General features: G+C 39.8%; 1 protein-coding gene across 5 annotated transcripts in view; it reads left to right on the top strand.

Annotated features, from left to right (window-relative positions):
- Positions 1-18,718, top strand: part of PSPC1 (paraspeckle component 1) — a 105,501-nt gene that overhangs the window by 34,145 nt on the left and 52,638 nt on the right. For all 5 annotated transcript variants that reach the window (XR_012091720.1, XR_005236562.2, XR_005236564.2 and 2 more), the window contains exons 5-6: positions 4,016-4,100; positions 15,534-15,639. Coding sequence is in view for 1 of the 5 variants with exons in the window: in XM_037986921.2 (XP_037842849.1) it covers positions 4,016-4,100; positions 15,534-15,639 (191 nt within the window). In the remaining 4 variants the exon portion in view is untranslated. The remainder of the gene's footprint in view (positions 1-4,015; positions 4,101-15,533; positions 15,640-18,718) is intronic.

Raw genomic sequence — 18,718 nt, forward strand, 5'->3', positions numbered from 1 at the left:
GAATTGTTAGAGCAGAAGTTATACATTCAGTTTTCATGACTTGTGCAATTTTAAATTGAGAAAACATTCTCACAGTCTAGCAAATCGAAATTTTAGTTTGTTTAAATTTCTTTGTTCTGTACCTGTATTTATGATACATTGAAATTATAGCATATAATTTCATGTAATTTTATCATTAAATTTGTTAGGACAGCATTTTAATTAATTAATTAATTAATTTGAGACAGTTTTGCTCTGTCAACCAGGCTGGATTGCGTTGGTGCAATCTCTGCTCACTGCAACCTGTGCCTCCCAGGTTCAAGCGATTCTTCTGCCTCAGCCTCCTTGAGTAGCTGGGACTACAGGCGTGTGCCACCATGCCCAGCTTATTTTTGTAGTTTTAGTGGAGACAGTGTTTTCCATGTTGGCCAGGCTGGTCTCAAACTCCTGACCTCAGGTGATCTACCCACCTCGGCCTCCCAAAGTGCTGGCATTACTTTTAGAGGCCGAGGCAGCCTCCCACTTTGATAAGCCACCATGCCCAGCCAGGAAAGCATTTCAAAGTGTTATTGGGTTTAGTAAGTAATAAGTAATACTGTAGATGATGCCTTCATGTCTGTGGATGGCTTTGTTTTATTTTATTAAGAAAAATTCCTGAGTGTAATTCCCTGGATCAAAAGATAAAGACATCTCTAGTTGGGCCAGGCACTGTGACTCACGCCTGTAATCCCACTTTGGGAGGCCGAGGCGGGTGGATCACAAGGTTACGAGTTTAAGACCAGCCTGGCTAAGATGGTGAAACCCCGTCTCTACTAAAAATACAAAAATTAGCTGGGTGCCGTGGCGGGCGCCTGTAGTCCCAGCTACTCGGGAGGCTGAGGCAGGAGAATTGCTTGAACCCGGTAGGCAGAGGTTGCAGTGAGCCGAGACCTCGCCATTGCACTTCAGCCCGGGCAACAAAGCGAGACTCCATCTCAGAAAAAAAAGAAAAAAAAAGATATCTCTAGTTATGTACTTTTTACAGTTTTTTCCACTAGAAAGATATGATCATGGCAATGTACAGATGTATAAGCTTTAGTGAAATTTTAGGAACTTTGGGTATTAGGAGCTTTAAAAAATATATAATTTATTAAGCATAAAATGCTAGTTTTGAGTTTATAGTTCTTTTAAGTATTAGGTGATTGTGCTTATTTGAGAATTTGATTGTTGGAGCCTTTGAGCTAACTATACCAGTGTTAACGGTTAAGGTAATAAGGTCTGAGAGGTTAAAAGCAGCTTTGTTAAATTGCATAGCCTGTCAGTCCTGGCTATTTGGGAGACTGAGGTGGGAAGATGGCTTGAGCCCAGGAGTTTGAGGCTAGCTCTGATTACAGGCGTGCACCACCACGCGCAGCTGATTTTTGTGTTTTTAGTAGAGATGGGATTTCTCCATGTTGGTCAGGCTGGCCTCGAACTCTCGACCTCAGGTGATCCGCCTGCCTCAGCCTTCCAAAGTGCTGGAATTACAGATGTGAGCCACTGCACCCTATCAGATATTTGAGTAATTCTAATGAGCATTTAACGTTAAGAACTTACGTTATAAAGATTCAAAATAATTGCAGTCATGTTTAACATTTTTTAAGATAAAAATTAAGTGTTTTCTCTATGGTCCTATTATGAGAACTACCTGGGCCCTGTCTCATATACCAAAACAGACTTTTCTTAGCAACATCCCCAAATACATGTTTTTAAGTTTTCCAGTTGAGTCTGATCAACTAGGTTTGGCAGACTTGTTTGAAAGAGCTTTGGAATAAGGAGAGGTTTGGCCTGGCATCCCAGTCGAATCATGTAATAGCTGGGGCAACTTTGTAACCTATCTGAATCCTTTTTTTTTTTTCCGTAATTTATAAATGTCTGTTTTTAATCTGTAAAATGGGGATAACAGTATTTACCTTGTTATGGTTATGATGCGTGTCTTGCTGTTGTTATGAAGTTTGGGTTATTGGTACCTTAGATTAACTTTAGCTGTAGTATTATGTGTCAACTCTTGAGTATAGGAATTTGTTAAGAAACATTCAATTGAGGTAATTTGTTCACTTTAGACATTTCAGATATAAAGAGAAAAGGAAAATAAAAGCAGCCAGTAATTGTGCCATCCAGAGTATTTTAACATTTTATTATTTTAAAACATATGCATGGATACATACATAATTTTGTACAAAATGACAGGCAAAGATTTTTAGCTTTGGAGATTTTTAACGTGGAAAGTTTATACACTACTTTTCAGATGTGCAATACAAATGTACTTCTCATTATCTTACTCTGGAACCCCCCTATTCTTGATAAGGCAGGGATTGGCGATGTTGAAAATGCTTTTTTGTTGTTGAAAAGTCTTGTTTCTGTCAGCATTTATCTTTGCTTTCTTCTTTGAAGAATTCTCTCCTCACTCCTCTTCTTCATAAGACATTGGTGTAGTGAGGGAGGAATTTCATGCTAATTGTGTTGCGAGGGAGGTTCCTTGGGTTTTATGTCATGATTCATGTTTTTCTGGTCTGGTTCTCAAGTGCTCTCTGCGGTGTCTGTGAAGGCATGTGTTTGGGCTTTGCATTTGCTGCTGAAAACAATTACAATTTGTTACTGTATTTTATTTTAGAGACAGTTCTACTATGCAACCCAGGCTGGAGTGCAGTGGCGCAATCTTGGCTCACTGCAACCTCCGCCTCCCATATTCAAGTGATTCTTGTGTCTCAACCTCCTACGTAGCTGGACTTACAGGTGTGCACCTCCATACCCAGCTAATTTTTGTATTTTTAGTAGAGATGGGGTTTCGCCATGTTGGCCAGGCTGGTCTCGAACTCCCAACCTCAGGTGATCCGCCTGCCTTGGCCTCCCAAAATGTTGAGATTACAGTCGTGAGGCACCACACTTGGCCCTAATTTTTGTATTTTTTGTAGACAGAGTTTCACCATGTTACTCAGGCTGGTCTCGAACTCCTTGGCCGAAGTGATCCGCCTGCCTCGGCCTTCCAAAGTGCTGAAATTACAGGCACAAGCCAGCCTACCTATTTTAATTTATTGACATAAAGATGATTTTTTTTTTTTTTTTTTTTTTGAGACGGAGTCTGGCTCTGTTGCCCAGGCTGTAGTGTAGTGGCTGGATCTCGGCTCACTGCAAGCTCCGCCTCCCGGGTTTATGCCATTCTCCTGCCTCAGCCTCTCAAGTAGCTGGGACTACAGGCACCCGCCACCACGCCCGGCTAGTTTTTTCGTATTTTTTAGTAGAGACAGGGTTTCGCCGTGTTAGCCAGGATGGTCTTGATCTCCTGACTTTGTGATCCGCCCATCTCAGCCTCCCAAAGTGCTGGGATTACAGGCTTGAATCACCGCGCCCGGCCAAAGATGAATTTTTATTTATTTATTTGTTTTTTTTTTTTTTTTTTGAGGTAGAGTCATCTCACTCTGTTGCCCACCTGGGCTTCCCAAAGTGTTGGGATTAAAAGGTGTGAGCCACTGTGCCCAGCCAAGATGAGTTTATTAAGCTTTTTTCCCCCAACAAGAATAAACTCGTTTTTGAGATGGAGTCTTCCCCTGTCATTCAGACTGGAGTGCAGTGGCACAATCTCGACTCATTACATCCTCTACCTCCCGGGTTCAAGTGATTCTCCTGCCTCAGCCTCCTGAGTAGCTGGGACTACAGGTGCGTGCCACCATGCCCAGCTAATTTTTGTAGTTTTGGTAGAGTTGGGGTTTTGCTTTGTTGGCCAGGCTGGTCTCGAACTCCTGGCCTCGAGTAATCCACCTGCCTTGGCCTCCCAAGGTACTGGGATTATAGGCGTGGGCCACCACACCTGGCCAAGAATGAACTTAAATACTCTTATATATACATGAAGAAACATGCTCAGAAAGGATATTTATTTGATTAATTACCCAGCTTATAATTTATTATAAAATGAGTAATATACCAATATATTGCCAGTGGTAGAGAACTTCTGTGCTTATTTGTATAAAAATATGGAAAGGGAAACTAAAAATATTAATGTGCAGTCATTATTTTATAGATCTAATGAGGCGTCAAGAAGAACTCAGACGCTTGGAAGAACTCAGAAACCAAGAGTTGCAAAAACGGAAGCAAATACAACTAAGGTAAAAGAAGATCATTGTAAGAAACATGAATTGTATGTCTTACTAATAAAAACTCCCCACCACCTGTTACAAGTTGTATAAGTTGAGTATCATGGGAAAAATAGAAAAATTGTCCATTTTAACCACATACAGTGAGTTACTTCGCAATGCAGCATAATTATTTGCTATTGTTTGTGTTTTTTAACTGGCTAAGGGCACTTTGAATGCGAACACTTTGAAGTTAAACAAGGGTTTTAGGTATTATTATATGTAATTTCTTGTAAGAATATGCTGTGAATATCGATTTTTCCAGAGATGGATATATTTGCATCGCTCTTATTTCGTTATGCGTATAACTCTACTATGAATATCTTTATGTAACTTTGTGCTTCTGATAATGTTTAAACAAGATTTCTGAGGCTAGGGGCAGTAGCTTATGCCTGTAATTCCAGCACTTTGGGAGGCTGAGTTGGGCAGATCACATGAGGTCAGGAGTTCGAGACCAGCCTGGCCAACATGGTGAAACCCTGTCTCTACTAAAACTAAAAGATTAGCTGGCTGTGGTGGCACGCGCCTATAATCCCAGCTACTTGGGAGGTTGAGGCAGGAGAATCGCATGAACCCGGGAGGCGGAGGTTGCGGTGTTCTGAGATCTTGCCATTGCACTCCAGCCTGGGCTACAGAGCGAGACTCCATCTCAAAAAAAAAAAAAAAAAGATTTCCGGAAGTTGACTCCGTGTTAAAAAGGGTTATGGGAATTTAAAATCTCAGTACAAAATAGACAATCGTGATGGTTAGCTTGAAATCTTTTAGGTTTAAGTAAGGACGTTTGGGAGAGTGGTTAATGCAAGATGTATAAGCCCACATTGATAGCTCACCTTGTGCCTGTGGTATTTAATTGCAAAATATAATGGTATAAACATTACTCTTCAAAGGTTCAAAAATCATACTAGTTAGGAAATACTGTGAACAAAGCTATGATAGTTAAAGCAAATGTAGAAATCTGTTTTTGAAAATAGTATTTGTTTTAAAAATATAAACTGCTTGTGGTAAGAAAATAAGGTGTTCAGCTGAGTGCGGTGGCTCATGCCTGTAATCCTAGCGCTTTGGGAGGCTGAGACGGGCAGATCACGAGGTCAGGAAGTTGAGACCATCCTGGCTAACACAGTGAAACCCTGTCTCTACTAAAAATACAAAAAATTAGCCGGAAATTGTGGCGGGTGCTTGTAGTCCCAGCTACTCAGGAGGCTGAGGCAGGAGAATGGCATGAACCCGGGAGGTGGAGCTTGCAGTGAGCCGAGATCATGCCATGGCACTGCAGCCTGGGTGACAGCGAGACTCCGTCTCAAAAAAAAAGAAAATAAGGTGTTCATGGGGAAGTAAAAGTAAAGAAAAAAGTGAAAAACCATGAACAAATATGAAGTTTCTCTGGTCAGCAGATAGGTGATGTTCTGTATATTTTGATGTATTTTTTCAAACTTTGTACCTGAGTTTATCAATTTATAAATACTTCTATATGATTTCTTTCACTGTACCCAATTCATTCTTAAATTATCTTCCCTGGACAGACAGCATTAACATTTCACCTAGGGAGCTGTTGGAATGTAGTCTCAAACCTCCCTGCAGAACTGCTGAATGAGAAACAATAGTGGTGAGGCCCAGCCGCCCGGAACCCTCCAGTATTCAGACATATCTGAAAGCTTGAGAACCACTATTTTTTTTTTTTTTTTTTTTACAACTCTCAACATCATGAATGTGCCTTCCTCAGGAATCTTTTTAAAAACTTCTTTTCTCCTTTTTATACAGACATGTTCAAATCTCTTCTACCGTTTTTCTTGTTTTGTTTTGTTTTGTTTTTGGAGATGGAGTTTCATTCTTGTTGCCAAGTCTGGAATGCAATGGCGCGATCTTGGCTCACTGTAACCTCTGCCTCCCAGGTTCAAGTGATTTTCCTGCCTCAGCCTCCTGGCTGGGATTACAGGCTTGCGCCACCAGGCCCACCTAATTTTGTATTTTTAGTAGAGACAGGGCTTCACCATATTGGCCAGGCTGGTCTTGAACTCCTGACCTCAGGTGATATACCTGCCTCGGCCTCCCAAAGTGCTGGGATTACAGGCATGAGCTGCCACTCCTTGCCAGATCTTTTCTACTTTTAACAAAGATGAGGAAACCTCCTCTCCCCTAACATAAAGTCTTACCTGAATCCAACTTTTTCCTCTTAAAACTTAGAGATGACAGCTAAGCTTTTTGAAATTGTACCTACCCCTCATGTAAGCAAAAACCAAACAGAATATGAGGGATGGATTCCAAAATAGGATACAAAAATACAACAAAATAACCTAATTGTCTTACAAATGAATAACATCATCACATGGAAAGGGGATAGGGAAGAAAACAAGGAACCTAAATAACTGGAAAATAGTATCTTGACTGGATATCATAATACTAATGATAAGAACCATACATAAATTCTGTAAGCTAGTTAGGCGTATGGGCTAGTAGTTGTGAAACTTCTTCGTGTGTATACTTTTTACATGAACAGATTAGTACACACAGCGTTTTGTATCTGTGGATTCTACATCTATGGATTCAGCCAACTGTGGATTGATAATATCTGGGGAAAAAATTGTGTATATACTAACATGAACAGACTTTTTAAAGTTGTCATTCTCTCTTTTTTTTTTTTTTTGAGACGGAGTCTTGCTCTGTCGCCCAGGCTGGCGTGCAGTGGCGCAATCTCGGCTCACTGCAAGCTCCAGCTCCCCGGTTCACGCCATTCTTCTGCGTCAGCCTCCCAAGTAGCTGGGACTATAGGTGCCTGCCACCATGCCTGGCTAATTTTTTGTATTTTTAGTAGAGATGGGGTTTCACCATTTTAGCCAGGATATCTTGATCTCCTGACCTCATGATCCGCCCGCCTCGGCCTCCCAAAGTGCTGGGATTACAGGCGTGAGCCACCGCGCCCAGCTAACTTATCATTCTCTAAACAGTGCAGTATAACAACTATTTACATAACCTTACATGGTATTAGGTATTATAAGTAATCTAGAGATGCTTTCAGTGTGTAGGAGGACTTTTGTTGCTTGTCATTCTCTGTAAACAGTGCAGTATAGCGCTGCAGTGTAAAGTTTACATAGTCTTTACGTTGTATTAGGTATTCTAAGTAGGGATGCTTTTAAGTGTGTAGGAGGATATGCATAGGTTATATGTGAATAGTACACCGTATGTCAGGGACTTAAGCATCAGTGGGTTCTGGTATCTGGGAGTGGTTCTGGAACCAATCCCCTGCACATACCAAGGTGTGGCTGTATATTGTGGACAATGAGACTCGGGTTTCTCATTATTAGAGAGAGATGAATGGCTAACGTTAAAATCCTGTGTGAGTGTGGTTTGAATCAGACGTATAAACTCTGTGGTGTTTAATATTGACAAATACATGCAGAAATATAGACGTGTGTTTATGTATGGGTTAATATGGATACATATACTGTATTTTATTTTTAATTAAAAAAAAATTATTTAAGAGACAAGGTCTTGTCCTGTCACTCAGGCTGAAGTGCAGTGTCTCAGTCATAGCTGACTGTAACCTCAAACTCCTGACCTCAAACAATCCTGCTTCAGCCTCCCAAGTAGCTGGGACTGTAGGTGTGCACCACCACACCCAGCTAATTTTTTAATTTTTATTTTTTTGTAGAGATGGGATTATGCTGTGTTGCTTAGGCTGGTATCAAACTCCTGGCCTCAAGTGATCCTTCCCGCCTCAGCACTGATACTACAGGCATGTGCCACCATGCCTGCCCCTTGTGCTGTGTTTTGTGACTTTTTCTACCGAGAGGCTCTAGAAGCTTCAGTAACAATGAACATAGCTGGTGCCTTGATCTTTAATAATAATTGTTACAGACAAACTTTTTTGATGGACGCCAAAGTTGGTGGGCAGAAACTTGAGAAACAGCGTTTTTGCATAGCCTCAAATTTGTATTACGTCCAAAGGAAAAAATATTGAAGTGGAGAAACCCAGTAGACACCACCATAACCAAACACTAAATTTCGTATCACCTGTAATAAGACAGTTGACATCAGGAGCCCCTTGATACGATTCACTGAAGGGGATATAACATTATTTCTGTGATATTCTTGCCAGATATGTATAATCATTCCAGTCATGAGAAAATATCAGACAAACCCAAATTTAAGGACATTCTACAAAATAATCATCCGTTCTCTTTAATAGTGTCAGGTTCATGAAAGATAGAAAGACTGAACTGTTACAGACTGGTGGAGACTAAGGAGAAATAACAACTAAATGCAATGTGGAATTCTGGATAAGTTCTTGGAACAGAAGAAAGGTGTTAGTGGGCCTGTAGTCCCAGCTCCTTAGGAGGCTGAGCTGGGCGGATAGCTTGAACGCAGGAGTTCTGGGCTGTAATGCACTGTGTTGATTGGATGTCTGCATTAGGTTTGGCACCAATTTGGTGACCTTCTGGGAGCAGGGGACTTCCAGGTTACCTCAGGAGGGGTGAACCGGCCCAGGTCAGAAATGGAGTAGGTAAAAACTCCCGTGCTGATTAGTAGTGGGGTAGTGCGTGTGAATAGCCACTATACTCCAGCCTGGGAAACACAGCAAGACCCTGTCTCGTAAAACAAATAAACACAAACAAAGAAAAAACATAGTAAGGCCCTGTCTCTTTAAAAAAAAAAAAAAAAAAGAATAGTGGGGAAAGTGGTGAAATTTTAATAATGTCTGTAGTTAATTATAATATTGTGCCAGTATTCATTCCTGGTTTTCATAATTTTTTACTGTGGTTATACAAAGGGTTAATATTAGGGAAGCTCGTGAGGCACGTAGAGGATAGGTTGCTGATTTAATCATAGGCCGAGATATGGAATACTTGTTGCAGATGTGGTAATTTTTTATTGCATGAGTTTTTTTTGTTATGTTATCTCAGTATACAAGGGCATCAGATTCAATTTAAAATTCAATTAACTGAAAATAATATGAGGTGATCATTTGATGAGTAACCTTTATGTTTGACTAAATTCTAGTAAATACAGGCAGTGATAAATCTGTTACAGTCTTAGTTTTGCCTGGTAGCTGGGGAGTCTCTTTTGAAATTAGCTATAAGAATCTTGATTTAAGAAGTGTGAACAACTTGCCTTAAAATTGAGTAGTTTTTGGCCGGGTACAGTGGCTCAAACGCCTGTAATCCCAGCACTATGGGAGGCCGAGACGGGTGTATCACAAGGTCAGGAGATTGAGACCATCCTGGCTAACACAGTGAAACCCCGTCTCTACTAAAAATACAAAAAATTAGCTGAACGTGGTGGCGGCGCCTGTAGTCCCAGCTACTCGGGAGGCTGAGGCAGGAGAATGGCGTGAACCTGGGAGGCAGAGCTTGCAGTAAGCTGTGATCGCGCCACTGCACTCCTGCCTGGGTGACAGAGCAAGACTCCGTCTCAAAAATAAAAAAAATTTTTTTGAGTAGTTTTGCAGTATGTATAAAGCAAAGAAAAAAAGATTATGTCTAGGAACTCATATATATTTGCAAGATGGAGCAAACCAAGAAAATTGTTACAAACTGGAGGGATTTATCTGGCTGAGGTTGCTACCAAGCAAGATAGCTTTATTAACAAGCCAAATAGTCTGAGCTCTGCCTTTGTGTTTTACCTTAGTTGGAAGATAGAAAAATTGGCCTAAGTACATTTTGAGAGAAATTTATTTGGAGTTCGCAAGTTTCTGGTTTTACTTTCAATGCTATAAATAAATTATTTAGTTTTTCATAGGTAACTTAATTCTTCAGAGGTTGTGGCAGGTACTGAAGGAAGACCAGGATGAAGGACTTACATGAACTGGTTCAGCCTGTGACTTGACCACTTAGTAGTTATTCCTTTGTTTTGTTCATTCACTTATTCCTTCATTCCTTCTCTCTCCACCCATTTACTCACCTACCCACTTCCTTTTTTTTTGTTTTGTTTTTGAGACAGAGTTCCGTTCTTGTCGCCCAGGCTGGAGTGCATTGGCGCGATCTCGGCTCACTGCAACCTCTGTCTCTTGGGTTCAAGTGATTCTCCTGCCTCAGCCTCCCGAGTAGCTGGGATTATAGGCGCCCACCACCATGCCTGGCTAATTTTTGTATTTTTAGTAGAGACGTGGTTTTACCATGTTGGCCAAGCTAGTCTCAAACCCTTGACCTATGATGATCAGCCCACCTTGTCCTCCCAAAGTGCAGGGATTACAAGCGTGAGCCACTGCATCTGGCCCCACTTCCTTCCTTCCTTTTCTTTTTTTTTTTCCGAGATGGAGTCTCACTCTGTGGCTCAGGCTGGAATGCAGTGGCACGATCTCAGCTCATAGCAGCCTCCGCTTCCCAGGTTCAAGCGATTCTCCTTCCTCAGCCTCCTGAGTAGCTGGAATTACAGGCGCACACTACCACGCCCGGCTAATTTTTATATTATTATTATTATTTAATTAATTAATTTTTTTTTTGAGAAGGAATCTTGCTCTGTTGCCCGGCTGGAGTGCAGTGGCACAATCTTGGCTCACTGTAACCTCGACCTCCCAGGTTCAAGAGATTCTCCTGACTTAGCCTCCCAAGTAGCTGGGATTATAGGTGCCTGCCACCACACCAGGCTAATTTTTGTATTTTTAGTATAGAGACAGAGTTTCACCATGTTTGCCAGGCTCGTCTCGAACTCCTCACCTCAGGTGATCCTCCTGCCTTGGCCTCCCAAAATGCTGGGATTACAGGCGTGAGCCAGCATGCCTGGCCCCCACTTCCTTTCTTAAGTCATTTAGCAAATTATTATAAAGCCCTTCTTGTGTCTTAGGCTCTGTGTTGGATGTGGAGCCATAGTGCCAAATAATAACAGCAAGGAGGTTTTATCCAGTAGGAATCTTTCAGAATCCTGCAAAAATATTTGAGACCTGTAAATAATTAATGGACCTCAAAATAAAACAAATTTTAAAATTGAAATTTTTTTTAGTTTTCAATCAAATGTAACGTGAAGGATGTTAAAATTTGTCATAATTATTAGTTCTTCTCTCCTTAGTAGTTCCATTTGTGAATATAACCTAGGAAGTAATCCTTGACCTGAAGAGGTAATTCATATAATTATAAAGGTGGTCATTAAAGCATTTGTGGAGTAGAAATAATTGAAAGCAAACATATATGGACAACAGGATTGCTTCCATCTGCTGTCATTAAATTTAGATTATAGATCATCTGTGTGGTATAATCACAAGGTCTATGCTCCTGTTCCTCCAATCATTTCCAATGTGGTATAATCTTTTTCATACCCTCTTCTATGGTTATAAAAATGATTCTTATTTTTTAGACAGAATCTCACTCTGTCACCCAGAATGGAGTGCAGTGGTGTGATCACGGCTCCCACAGTCTCAACTTCTGGAGCTCAAGTGATCTTCCCACCCTAGCCTCCCTAGTAGCAGGGACTACAAACCGGTGCCACCATGCCTGCCTTATATATATATATATATATATATATATATATATATATATATACACACACACACACACACTTTTTTTTTTTTTTTTTTTTTGAAACGGAGCCTTGCTCTGTCACCCAGGCTGGAGTGCAGTGGCATGATCTCAGCTCACTGCAACCTCCGCCTCCCAGGTTCCGGTGATTCTCCTACCTCAGCCTCCTGAGTAGCTGGGATTACAGGCATGTGCCAACACGCCTGGGTAATTTTTTTGTATTTTTAGTAGAGATGGGGTTTCACCACGTAGGCCAGGCTGGTCTTGAACTCCTGACCTCAAGTGATCTGCCCACCTCGGCCTCCCAGAGTGCTAGGATTACAGACATGAGCCACTGTGCATGGCCCTGGCTACTATTTTCTATTGTTTTTGGAGAGAGGCTGTCACTCAAGTGATCCTCCCACCTTCACTTCTGCCTCCGCCTCTGAAAGTACTGGGATTACAAGTGTGAGCCACCAAGTTCTGCCATAAAAATGATTGTTAAAAGCGGTAATAGGAATCCCATTCTTTTCGTTGCCCTTTTTCCTGACATTTGCATCGCAGACATTCTTTCTTGCCAGTAGATAGTAATCTACCTCTGTAACAGATGTGTTTCTTGTCTCCCAAGGTGTCAGTGAACCTTATTTCCCATTTATAACTGATTAATGTATCCTTGACCTTTTGCTTTTATAAATAATGCCACAGAATATATCTCTGTATACATATGTCCCTGCACATTTGTGCATACATTTCTATTTACTGGAAATAGATTTGTTCATTTAAAATTATGTGGTAGAAGTTGGCCCCCAACAAGGTCACTGTGTGTACTGTAATTGTCTTTGTAATTTGGAAGCTTTGAGACTAAAAAGTTTTGGTGTTTTTTTTTTCTTTTTCTTTTTCTTTTTTTTTGAGACGGAGTCTCGCTGTGTTGCGCAAGCTGGAGTGCAGTGGCACAGTCTCAGCTGTCTGCAACCTCCGCCTCCTGGGCTCAAGCGATTCTCCTGCCTCAGCCTCCCGAGTAGCTGGGATTACAGGCATGCGCTGCCGTGCCCAGCAAATGTTTGTATTTTAAGTAGAGACAAGGTTTCACCGTGTTGCCAGGCTAGTCTTGAACTCCTGACCTCAGGTGATCCGCCTGCCTCAGCCACCCAAAGTGCTGGGATTACAGGTATGAGCCACCGCACCGGACCAAACATTTTTCTATGTATCCTTATTCATTCAAGTGGCAATCTGATGTGAATCCATTTGTTGGCAAAGGTTGATCTGAACTCCTGTTATGTGAAACCTTTGTTATCTCCAGAGTGTGAATGTTTTATCTTAATATTAATGTGGATGATTGTGGGTTGCTGCCCTGGATCCCACTAAACATATAAGTAGTATTAGCATATTGTTAGTATAGTGACCCTTTTTATAAGTAGCATTAGTATGAGTATATTGACCCTTTTTAAAATGAGTAAAACTGAATTTCAGCACATTTGGCCTTACTGGATCTTCCCATCCCCACACATACCCATGAATGTGAAGTATTTTCTTCACAGTAAAATGTATGAAATGTGTTAATATCCCGGAAAAGGATTCACCAATTTACTTAAAGATTATTTTTAAGGATTATACTAAGAGTTATATTTTAGAGGCAAGACAACAATCTTAAAATAGTCCAGATTTTGCTTGAAATCCCTTAGGAACCTTTTTGTTTATGTGACCTGACGTGAAGTTCTGAGTTTTTTTGTCTGGCAGTAGAAGAAATCACCGTATCTTTTTTTTTTTTTTTTTCTTTTTTTTGAGACAGAGTCTCGCTCTGTCGCCTAGGCTGGAGTACAGTGGCGTGATCTCGGCTCACTGCAAGCTCCGCCTCCCGGGCTCACGCCATTCTCCTGCCTCAGCCTCTGGAGTAGCTGGGACTACAGGCGCCCACTACCACGCCCAGCTAATTTTTTGTATTTTCGGTACAGACGGGGTTTCACAGTGTTAGCCAGGATGGTCTCGATCTCCTGACCTCGTGATCCGCCTACCTCGGTCTCCTAAAGTGCTGGGATTACAGGCGTGAGCCACCACGCCCGGCCATCACCATATCTTTTAATTAGTGGACTCAGATTTAGCAGGAGTGTTGTGCAACAAACAAGAACAAGGTATCTTGAAATTTGAGAAGTTGCAATTCTAAATGTAGGAAAAGTATGTTATAAGAGAAACGTACTGGAAAACGAGACCTAATAAAGGGGTATCAGCTTTATACAACCTTCACCATTTAAATTACTGTTACAGTTTTATTGGTGGGTGGGCATACACGTTGAGCATCCATTATGGGAAATGTTTAACACCAGAAGAAGTATTTTGGATTTTTTCACATTTTCAGTATTTGCATTGTGTTTACCAGGTGAGCATCCTAAATCTGAAGTGCTCCAGTGAGCATTTTTTTAAACATCATGTTGTCTATAAAGAAGTTCCAGCCGGGGCGTGGGGGTTCACGCCTGTAATCCCAGCACTTTGGGAGGTTGAGGCAGGCAGACCACTTGAGCCCAGGAGTTTAAGACCAGTCTGGGCAACATGGCAAGAACTTGTCTCTAGAAAAGTACAAAAAAGAAAGAAAAAAAAAGTACAAAAAATTATCTGGGCATAGTGGCGCGTGCCTGTAGTCCCAGCTACTTGGGAGGCTAAGGTTGGAGGATTGCTTGAGCCTGGGAGGTCAAGGCTGCAGTGAGCCGAGCTGAGACTGGGACACTACACTCCAGCATGGGTGACAGAATAAGACCCTGTCTCAGAAAAACCCCAAAAATCCAGATTTTGGAGCATTTCATATTTAGAAAATTCAGAAATGCTTTCAGATTTTTGGATTAGGGAAACTCTACCTGTGTATATTTGAATTTGCATTGGTTTAAATGCCAATATAATGTGAGTCTGTTACTTCAGTATTACTATATAGGTTTTTCCTCTTAATCATTTATAATTTCATTACTGATTTAATCATAATCCTGCTATATGTAGATAGGGATTTTCCTTTGAAGACACCTGTAGTGCAGGGATCAGCAAACTTCTGAAACTATGTATTAAATATTTCAGGCTTGGTAGGTTACATTGCCTCTGTCTCAGCTACTCACTGCTTTAGCCCCAAAGTAACTATAGACAGTAATGTAAATGTTTATGCTATAACACTTCATTTCTAAAAACAGATTGGGGCTGACACCTGCTTCAGGGGATTTCTTTTAGTGGGTTGATGAAAATGGGGAGAGAGGAGTTGGTAAGGCTTCCTTTTGGAAATAGGACTTTTGTCTAGGCATTGTGGTTTTTTGAGGTGGCTTATCTCTGGATATGTTCTGAGTGCCTTTAAGAACTGTGCAATGTCAGTGATAGATCAGTAGATCTGACTTTTTCCCTTTTTTTTTTTTTTGAGACAGGGTCTCACTGTTGCCCAGTCTGGAGTGCAGTGGGGCGATCTCCGCTCACTGCAACCTCTGCCTCCTGAGTTCAACCTATTCTGGTGCCTCAGCCTCTCGGGTAGCTGGGATTATAACACACCTGGCTAAGTTTTGTATTTTTCATAGAGATGGGGTTTCACCATGTCAGCCAGGCAGGTCTTGAATTCCCGACCTCAGGTGATCTACTCTCCCCAACCTCTCAAAGTGCTGGGATTGCAGGTGTGAGCCACCATGGCTGGCTGAGATTTTTTCCTTTTTATAGTAAGAGAGTACATGTTTCAGCTTTTTTTTTTGACTCTCCATTTCTTGAATATACACAATTAACTATCCTAGTTACGATTTTACTTTTTCTGGTTTACCTTAGCTAAGTTACTTGATGTCTTTGGCTTATTTGATTTATTAAAGGCTTGGAGCGACAGAAGGAAGGTAAATTTAGGATGCTGTGACCAGTCGTGATTACAGGTGTGGCATAATGTGATTGCATAAATGATTTTATTTTACATGCAATAAAATGTCCAATGACAGCTCGCATGTCATGATGCTGATATTTTTATTTAAAACATTTTCAGGCATGAGGAGGAGCATCGGCGGCGTGAGGAAGAAATGATCCGACACAGAGAACAGGAGGAGCTGAGGCGACAGCAGGAGGGCTTTAAGCCAAACTACATGGAAAATGTAAGTAAACTATTAGTTAATGCAAATGATTTTATATTTTCAGGGTTATCATGTATATTTAGAATTCTTTAGATTTTGGTTTATACAGTGGTCTTTTCTCATCTTTCTAAATTTATGATGTTTGATACATTAGTGATTTTCTTAACCTCTCATGGGTGGTAAAGTAAAATTAGTTTCTGAAGGTAATGTTTATGTTTTATGAAGTGAATGTCGTATTTTTTCCTATTATTTTAGTTGATCTTTAAAAAACATGCTATTAAATTAGAAATCTTGATATATACATCAATTTCCACTTGGCTGATTTTCACCATATAGTGATATTGAAACATCTTTATTTTGGAAGATTTCAGACATGTACAAAAGGATTCTAGTGTGTACTCATCATCAGCCATAACGCTTATAAACTTATGGCCGATCTTTTACGTCTTTAAGTATAACCACTTTATTTCCCAATTTATTTTATTTGAAATACCTGACTTCATATAATTTTGTTATTTTCAGTATGTCTAAAAGATGAAGACTTTTTAAAAAAACCTTTATCATGTTTTAAAAATGTTCAGTTCTTTCATTTTAACTAATTAAAGCCCAGATTTGCACAGGTCTTAAATTTTTTTTTTTTTTTAAACATTTGATTTCTTTGAATTGGCTGATATGTCCAGCCTCTTTTATCTAGGTTTTCTCTTTCTGTCTTTAATATTTTAGTTACTTTTTTTTTTTTGAGCTGGAACCTTGCTCTGTCAGCTAGGCTGGAGTGCAGTGGTGCAATATCAGCTCACTGCAACCTCTGCCTCCCAGGTTCAAGTAGTTCTCCTGCCTCAGTCTCCCAAGTAGCTGGGATTACAGGTGCGCGCCACCACACCTGGCTAATTTTTGTATTTTTAGTAGAGATGGGGTTTCACTCTGTTGGCCAGGCTGGTCTCGAACTCTTGACCTCAAGTGATCTACCCACCTCAGCCTCCAAAAGTGCTGGGATTACAGGTGTAAACCGCTACGCCTGGCTGATATTTCTAAAATAGATCATCTGTTGTTTCATAAGATTATGCTCATAGAAAAGCATTAGGTGACAATATATCTTCTTTTCTAGTAGCTTCTTAAAGTGTGTATCGCATACTTGAAGCATCATGATAAAATTAATTTGGCTAGAGTGTAAGTTGGCAAGCTATAGCCTGGGACCACGGCCTGGTTTTTATTACTCCACCACAGAGATATTGATGGTGTTTATGTTTTTAAAGGGTTATTGCAAAAAAGAAAGAAGATTAGTAATGACTTGTGACCCACAGTAACTTAAAATATTTGCTTTCTGACCTTTTTATAATATCTGTGGAAACCTGGGCTGGAATCTTTATTTATTTATTTTTTCGTTTTAAAATTAGTATTTATGGTAGATAGACCGCAAAGTCACTATGCTCTTAACTTTTTGGAGTATCCATGTTTCAAATAGTATGTAAATGAGGTATGATAATTGTATAACACTGACTAGTGTTCTGTTAGTTTTTTTGTGATTAGAAATGATACGAATCTGCACAAGTTTTTCATTATTTTGGTGTCAGTTTTATTTGGTTCCAGGCTTCACAATGCTTCTTATTACTATAAAGTTAATCAAGTACTAAAAGCAATATGAGTGAAAGCTCTACCTATCTCAAATATTTTGTGTTAATGGTAATATATTAGTAGGAAAACATTGTATTAAAAATGCATTGAGGCCATTCTGTCAGTTGTTCTTCATTTACTTTGAAAACTGTCTTTGGAGGAAATTGTTAAACAATTTTAATGCTGTGTGTGTGTGTGTGTTTTTTTTTTTTTTTTTTTTTAAAGCTTTGAAATTAGGCCCTCTTGTGTGCTTTCTCTTATTTCACTGTTCAGTTTAAAGGGAGGAATCAAATGGTAAGTGTTCAACTTGTCCAAGTAATGAGTAAAGTTGATTTTCTTCATTAATTTTAAGATGCCACCTCTCTCTTCTTGTCTTCCTAACAGAAATAGTCCAACACAACTAAGATTTATGGGACTTTAAAGTCTAAAATAAATACTGATTGACATATTTCATGTTTGAAATAATAATTTCATGTAACAAAGAATGAGGAAAGCACCTGTCATATCTGGGCATCTTTTTCTTTGTCAGCCTTCAACTTGACCGTAATTTTATGACACATGGGAATATATTTTTAAGAGTTTCAAGCATATAAGCCAGTACTTCATCAGTATCAGTTGTTTTTATTTAATACTTTATTTTTCCTTAGAAGACAAACTTTTTGATAATTGCTGTTGAAACTATAAATTAAACGACATTTTTTACTCATTTAGGATAGCATTCAACTGCCTTAAGAATTAATACATTTTTATAATATGTCTTAATTGCATTTAGGTTTGTCTTCACCATAATATAGAGTGTATTTGATTTTTTTTTCAGGCAGTATTTACTAAGTGGAAATTTTCTACTTATCACAATTTTTGGACACATTAAAAGCGATTATTCTGGAAGCAATGAGAATTTTATAAGATTGTTTTTTATAATTGTCTTGTGATTGTTTTCATATTAGGTTACTCCACCGCCTGTAGATTAAGTAGTTTAAACACTTCGGTACTTACCAGTCTTTATTTATGGGAAAAATTTCCATTGGAGTAAATGACAGATTTTAGTTCTAGCATTTTGTTGATGCAGTTTCTTGGAGTAAACATTGCTTCTTGGGAAAATGTTAATGTCATGGAAATATCCAAATGTCCATCTTATTTTAGCTTTAGTTGTTGTATCATGTAGTTATGAAATATTTGAGTTAGGAATATTGGGGTGATGTTTAAATTTTATGTTACTTGGTTTTAAAACCTGAGAAGTTTCTTTCTTTTTTTTTTTTTTTAATTTATTTGTTGAGACAGAGTTTCACTCTTGTTGTTCAGGCTGGAGTGCAATGGGATGATCTCAGCTCACTGCAACCTCTGCCTCCTGGGTTCAAGCGACTCTCCTGCTTCAGCCTCCCGAGTAGCTGGGATTACAAGTGCCTGCCACCTTTCCCAGCTAATTTTTCTATTTTTGGTAGAGATGGGTTTTCACCATGTTGACCAGGCTAGTCTCGAACTCCTGACC

This window comes from Chlorocebus sabaeus, chromosome 3, assembly GCF_047675955.1.
Source record: "Chlorocebus sabaeus isolate Y175 chromosome 3, mChlSab1.0.hap1, whole genome shotgun sequence".
Taxonomy (NCBI): Eukaryota; Metazoa; Chordata; class Mammalia; order Primates; family Cercopithecidae; genus Chlorocebus; species Chlorocebus sabaeus.